Raw genomic sequence first — 7,209 nt, 5'->3', positions numbered from 1 at the left:
ATACATGCAAGGGAGCAGCAGGCAGGACAGCAGAGGAGCGACTGCTTGCAATGAAGCAATGGGTGGGGGTTGCTTTTATTTTTATTTTTTTAAGATTTTATTTATTTATTCATAGAGACAGAAAGAGAGAGGCAGAGACACAGGCAGAGGGAGAAGCAGGCACCATACAGAGAGCCTGATGTGGGACTCGATCCAGGGTCTCGATCCAGGGTCTCCATGACCACGCCCTGGGCTGCAGACGGCGCTAAACCGCTGCGCCACCAGGGCTGCCCATGGGGGCTGCTTTTAAAGAGGGAAGGTGAGCAGGTATGGTAACAGAATTTTCCATTTTTTGGTAAACTGTACCTGGTTATAGTAGCTCATTGATTAGTTAGGGCCTATGGATAATTTGAGGTGGGTTGCCTGATGGGATGGTCTGTATTTAGCCAGGGGATTGCTGTGGCACTTCTCATCCCATCTCACCTACATCTCTACTCTATTGGGGATGGTCTATTTTTATAGATGCTCTAGCTCAGTAGAGATCAATGTTGTGGGCTTTATAAAAGCCTGGCCTGGTTGAAAGAGTTCTCCCATCGAAGGCATTTTTGTATGGCTCTGTTGTCTTGTTAATTTTGTTTCTAGTGAGATGTTTTTATGGCATCTTGTTAAAAGTGTTGGTCCTGAGTGGATTGGGGTGTGGTTGGGGGCTAAGATTCAAAGTTTAAGTATCAGCTATTTAGCATACCCTTACTAAGTGGCTACCTTATGCTACGGCCTGTCCCTGTGTTTTACATATATTAACTAATTGAGTTCCAGTAACAACCCTAACAGCAGGGTGTTTTTAAGAATTCTCTGCAGGGCAGCCCGGGTGGCTCAGCAGTTTAGCGCCCATCTTCTGCCCAGGGCATGATCCTGCAGTCTGGGGATCGAGTCCCGCTTTGGGCTCCCTGCATGAAGCCTGCTTCTCTCTCTGCCTCTCTCTCTCTGTCTCTCATTAATAAATAAGATATTTTGTTTTAAAAAGAATTCTGTGACAGATGGGGACCTCATGGGTAACTTGCCTGGGCCAAACAGCTTGTTTCACATTGGAACCTGGCAGTCTGATTTTGAATGCCAAAGTCTTTTTTATTCATGAGAGACAGAAGAAGAGGCAGAGACACAGGCAGAGAAGGGAGCCTGATGCGGAACTCTATCCCGGACCCGGGATCATGCCCTGAGCGAAAGGCAGACTCAAACACTGAGCCACTCAGGCATCACTAAATGTGGAATCTTAAAACAAAAACCTTAATTCATAAATAATGAGATTGGTGGTTGCCAAAAGCAGGAGGTGAGGGGTGGCAAAATTGGTGAAGTGGGTCAAAAGTTATAAACTTTCAGCTATAAATAAGTCATGGAGATGTAATATACAGCATGGTGACTATAGTTAATAATTTTATATTGCATATTTGGAACTTGCTAAGAGTAAATCTTAGAAGTTCTTATCACAGGGATGCCTGGTTGGGTTAGTCAGAAAAGTGTGTGACTCTTGATCTTGGGGTCATGAGGTCGAGCTCCATGTTGGGTGTAGGCATAGAGAATACTTCAATAAATAAAACTTTAAAAACAAAAAGCTAACAAAGTTCTCATCACAAGAAAAAATATGTAATTATGTATGGTGATATTAACTAGATTTATTGTGATCATTTCACAGTATAAACAAATAGTGAATTATGTTGTACTCCTCAAACTAATAATGTGGAATGCCAATTATACCCCAATTAAAAAAACTAGATCTATTTTTTTAAAGATTTTTTTTTATTTTTTTTTTATTTTTTTAAAGATTTTGACAGAGAGCAAGAGAAAATAAGCAAGGGGAGCAGCACAGGGAGAGGGACTCCCCACTGAGCAGGGAGCCCAACACGGGGCTCAATCCCAGAACCCTGGGATCATGACCTGAGCTGAAGGCAGATACTTAATTGACTAAGCCACCCAGGCACTAAATCTATTTTCTATGTAATCTATTTTTGTGTCCTTTTTAATCTTAGATGGTAAGTAATTCACAGATCTGTATTTATTTTATTAAAAATTTCATATTAGGGGCACCTGGCTGGTTCAGTCAGTAGACTGTGTGACTCGATCTCAGGGTTGAATTTGAGCCCCATGGAGTAGAGATTAAAAATGTCAATTACCAAATATCTCATCTGGTAGTCTGATAGGATTAATCATGTTGATCCCATCTATAGATGAAATAAAGATTAATCCAGAAGAACCACACAGAAGAAAATGGAATACATATTTTCCTTTTCCTAATCCAGATGACTTTAGTATAATGCTAATCTTGTCACATGCCATTTTACATTCCCTTGCCCTCAGGAAAAACTACTGAGTCCTTCCTGGTCTCATGAGGCCTTACCTCGGTCATCTCATCCCTCTATTCTTAGCTGTCATGGCTGGTTCTCTATATCCAGGTACATTGGCCTTATTTTTCCTCTGCAGATCTCTTCATCTGGGCCTCCCCACAAGTTCTCTTTTTCAAGACCACCCCAGGCACAAATAGACCGCATGGTCACACTTGCAGACAAATACTCAATCCCACAGGGACACTGCTGTGGAGCACTGTGATTAAGACCTTAGCATTAGGGATGCCTGGGTGGCTCAGTGGTTGAGCATCCGCCTTCCGGGATCTGGGATCAAGTCCTGCATTGGGCTCCCTGCGTGGAGCCTGCTTCTCCCTCTGCCTTTGTCTCTGCCTCTCTCTCTTTGTATCTCTAATGAATAAATAAATAAATCTTTAAGGAAAAAACCACAGGAAACAGGTATTGGCAAGGATGCGGAAAAAAGGAACCCTCTCACACTGCTGGTGGGAATGCAAACTGATGTAGCCACTCTGGAAGATACTACCAAGGCTCCTCATAAAGTTAAAAATAGAACTATCCTCTGATCCAGCAATTGTACTACTAGGTATTTACCCAAAGGATACAAAAATACTGATTCGGTATTATAGCCAAATTATGGGAAAAACCAAATCCCAAGAGCAAAATTTTTAAGAAGACTTCTTTTTCTTTTTTTTTAAGATTTTATTTGTTTACCTAACAGTGAGAGAGCACAAGCAGGGGAAGCAGCAGAGGAAGAGGGAGAAGCAGGGTCTCCACTGAGCAGGAAGTCTGATGTTGGGCTCCATCCCAGGACCCTGGGATCATGACCTGAGCTGAAGGCAGACCCTTAAGGAACTGAGCCACCGAGGTGCCATAAGAATTTTTCTATAGTCATTTTGTAAATGCCTTATTACACAATGGAAGCTCCTCTCTACTCCTGGTTTTACTAAATACCTTTCTCAAAATTGAGCACTGATTTCTTATTAAGCTTTTTAAATATATCTACTATTAAGATGAAAGCATATTCTTTAAATTCAGTAATGTGATAAATTACACTGCTTTTTGAGATTTAACCCAAATTGTATATAGAAGATAAAATCCACCTATTCATGAAGTATTACTTTCCTTATATATGACTGAGTTTGATTTTCAGATATCTATGCTCATAAGAATTATTGGCTAGTATTTAATGTACTAGTATGGTTTATCCGTAAGGTTAGTTAATTAATTAACCTCATTAACTAAAAGAGGAGTGTCTTTTTATATGCTCATCTAAGACTAACATTATGTCTTTCTTAAATGTCTCATAAAATTCACCTATGAAGTAATATGGGTCTGAAATTTATATTTTCTTTTTGCTTTTTTAAATTATTCCAGTGATACAATTAAATATCTCTTCTTTGTAGTTTATAGTTTTTAAGCATCCACCACTATCAACTCTATGCAACATCTGTTATCTAAATAGTAAAATGAGAACAGAAATATCAAATGGATTCCCTGATTTTGTTTTGAAACAGATCTCCAGAAACAGGACTTCACAAACTGCATCCAGGAATTTGCATCTCTGATAAATATTACTAAGATTGGATTTATTTCTGTGTGAACCATCCATGGATGATCCTGGGTCAAAAAATAAAGACTTTAAGCCCAGCCAAAGACCTGCTCTCCAAGAGGCAGAGGAGATTTCTGAGTTCAAGGACACTCAGAACAGTTTATTTCAAAATGGCAACAACTCACATGCAAAGCAGGAACTGCAAAGACTCTATAAATCATTTTACTTCTGGCTGCAGCCAGAAAAACACAGCAAGGATGAAATTATTTTTCAAGTGGTCTTGGAACAGTTTATGATCAATAGACATTGCAGTGATCGGTCTACTTTGAAGAATAAATGGGAATCAAGTGGCAGGAACCTGGAGAAATTCATGGAAGATCTGAGTGATAGTTCTGTGAAGCCACCTGGCTTAGTGAGTAGAAGATTCTTTTCCCCTAGAGGGAGGGGCCAAAAAGAGTCAGGAATAAGCAGTCAGTAGGAGATACTGGAAGTAGGAAAATAAGTTATTATAGATGCAGTTGTCAGATCACTCCTCCTCACCGAGGAGGGAAAACTTAGGAATAAGTGAGTAAAAATAAGGGGTTATAGTCATTCTTTCAGTGGGAAAGAATAGGAACCAATATATTAATTTATTTCATTGAGTTTCATTGGAGAGGTGGTACAGAAACTCAGCAAGAAGTTGTCAGTTGGGCAAAACCTCAAGGATGAGGAGAAACACCTTGACAAGTGCTGGATCTTCCCTCAAAGCCTTAGCATTCATCTTTTTTATTAGGGAAGACACATCAATAAAGAATACATAGGGCATCCCTGGGTGGCTCAGCTCTGTAGCGCCTGCCTTCGGCCCAGGGCATGATTCTGGAATACCAGTATCAAGTCCCACATCGGGCTCCCTGCATGGAGCCTGCTTATAGCACTGCCTGTCTCTGCCTCTCTTTCTCTCTCATGAATAAATAAGTAAAATCTTTTTTAAAAAAAGAATATATTACAGTTATCTTTTTTTCTTTTAATAACAGGTCCACGTCCACATGAAGGGCCAGGACGCCCTCTTTTCTGAGAATATGCCCTTAAGAGAAGTCATCGTTCATTTCATGAAACAATTGTCAGCAGGAACCCCAACAGAAGAGAACATGGGGACACCCTCCTGGACTTCCCAAGATACTTCCCTGGAAACAGGACAAGGTGAGTGGGGTAAGCCAAGGTACCAGAGGGATGTTGTGTGTGGACTCCTTCTTGGGTACAACTTCACTGAGTTGTTTTATCCCCCACAGGAGATAAAGCAAATGGCTACAACATTTATCACAATGACGGTACTACTAGTCAAGGCAATGCAGTACCTTCCCTGTTCATTGTCCATGAGGAGGACTGTCCTCACCCTGAAGAGGACAGTGTTTCTTTGAAGGATCTGCTCAGCCCTGGAAGACCGGGTCTAGGTACGTCCAATTCCCAGGAAGGGTGCCTGCAAGGACGCCCATATCAAGATGTCCTGATGGAGGGGGCACCAGGGTTTCACTCTCGGTCAACCGCAGTCACCCCTGACCCTGTTTCTACCCACCAAAAAACCGAGGGGAATTCCACATGTGGGGGACACCAAGAAAGATTCCGTGACGCCCAAAACTCCTACAGATGTGAAAAATGTCCCAGGATCTTTAGGTATTTCTCTCAGCTAAAAGCCCATCAGAGAAGACACAACAATGAGAGGACATTCATTTGTGCTGAGTGTAACAAAGGCTTCTTCCAAGCGTCAGACCTACACGTGCATCAGAAGATTCACACAGAAGAGAAGCCTTTCAGGTGCAGCACATGTGAAAAATCCTTCAGCCACAAAACCAACCTTCTGGCCCATGAGAGAATCCACACGGGTGAGAAGCCCTATGTATGTGCGCTTTGCCAGAGAAGCTACCGCCAGTCATCCACCTACCACCGCCACCTGAGGACTCACCAGAAAATTGCCGTCAAAGGTACTCCTTCCACATCAGAAGCTTCCTCAGCTGTAGCCTCAGTGTAATGCTATGTGAATATGTATGCAAATACGTATATTTCCATAGCACCTCCCTATTTAGAACATATAATTTCCTGATTATATTTTCCATTTATTTTCTTCACTAAAATGTAAGTTTAAGGAGGAATTTCTGTTCGTTCACTGGAGTGTATCTCAGGTGCCCAGAAAAGTGGCTGACAAAAAATTCAAATAACCAATAAATAACCTGCTGAATAAATGGATGAATGTGTAATGTTGGTGTTTATTCCTTAAAATCCATGAAAGTTCAACTCCAGGACACAAACACCAGCTTCCAGTGGTCAAGTGATGCTTTCCCTCCTGCTCCCCTGCCTCTGTCCACACACTTTATCTTTACTGGGTCACATGCACTTAAAAAGGTGCAGAGCAGGGGCACAAACCCAGAAATAGGCCTTAGTCTATAAAAGGGAACTTCTATATTCAAATGTTATATTTCTTTAATTCACTTGATATATTAATGGCTAAACTCCATCTGATATGATTGGTGATTGAAAGTTTGAGAATGCTATTTTATTGACAAATACCAAAAAAGGTCAAATGCTTTCTGTTCATTTTTTCCAGAGATGGCAGGTATGGGGTGGTGGTGGTGGTGGGGGGAGGATGAGGAGCTCATTTGCAGAACTAGTTTGAAAGGGCACTTTGGAGGAAATGAAAAGATGCTGTGCACAGCTGAGGCAAGAGCATTTATGTTGGTTACTTGGAATACATTTGTGAGCTGGTTTCCACTAGGAAACTGGGACTCAATCACATTGAGAAACTAGAAGGTACCATGTGAAAATGGCTTCAATCATGGAAGGGGGTATTCTGTGAGGTATATTGTGACATTTCTCTCACTACATTCATAGTGCAGAGGACTATGGGGCTGCAGACAATGCTCCACTGTGTGGAGAAGCCCACTGATCCATCCTCTTTCCTGGGCTGTCTCCAGGTGTTTCCTATTGTGAATATTCTTGCACATACCTCTTGGTACAAGGGAAACCTTTTGTTTGGAAAGACCTCTGTGAGGCAGGTTGTGAAATAACAGAAAATATATATGTGGGTCTCTGTCCCTAGTTCCAGGCACAGAGCCCCTAAAACCCTTGTAACTTCTTAAGTGATGAGAGCACTAGAAGCATCTTTTGTTCTAATATTTGGTCTTTGACCTTGGTTCCTGATACAGAACCCCAAAATCACTTGGAATTTCCTGGGTGATAGGAGTGTCTTTTGTTTCAGTGAGGCAACTCCCGGGTAGCTTCAGGATGGGGGCTGGTCTCCAGAAAGACTAATCCATGAGTAGACGTTTAGGACGTTCATCCCTATCCACAGTG

General features: G+C 41.6%; 1 protein-coding gene across 1 annotated transcript; it reads left to right on the top strand.

Annotated features, from left to right (window-relative positions):
* The first annotated feature begins 272 nt into the window (after nucleotides 1-272).
* On the top strand, nucleotides 273-6,099 carry ZSCAN4 (zinc finger and SCAN domain containing 4). The gene is made up of 4 exons (XM_038525521.1): nucleotides 273-298; nucleotides 3,916-4,297; nucleotides 4,899-5,064; nucleotides 5,154-6,099. Exons 1-4 carry the CDS (start codon nucleotides 273-275, stop codon nucleotides 5,888-5,890), a joined length of 1,311 nt encoding a protein of 436 aa, XP_038381449.1. The 3' UTR covers nucleotides 5,891-6,099.
* Nucleotides 6,100-7,209: the final 1,110 nt, after the last annotated feature.

The sequence above is a fragment of the Canis lupus genome, chromosome 1 (genome assembly GCF_011100685.1).
Source record: "Canis lupus familiaris isolate Mischka breed German Shepherd chromosome 1, alternate assembly UU_Cfam_GSD_1.0, whole genome shotgun sequence".
Classification (NCBI taxonomy): Eukaryota; Metazoa; Chordata; class Mammalia; order Carnivora; family Canidae; genus Canis; species Canis lupus.
Note: the sequence above shows the minus strand (reverse complement) of the source record. Positions and strands in the feature narration are given on the sequence as shown.

Bases quoted from the DNA above. Each gene is read 5' to 3' on its own strand.
- ZSCAN4 (XM_038525521.1), top strand. From the start codon at position 273: ATGGGGGCTGCTTTTAAAGAGGGAAG. The intron at 299-3,915 runs GTGAGCAGGTAT...AATATTACTAAG, and splicing joins GCTGCTTTTAAAGAGGGAAG to ATTGGATTTATTTCTGTGTG. The intron at 5,065-5,153 runs GTGAGTGGGGTA...TATCCCCCACAG, and splicing joins TTCCCTGGAAACAGGACAAG to GAGATAAAGCAAATGGCTAC.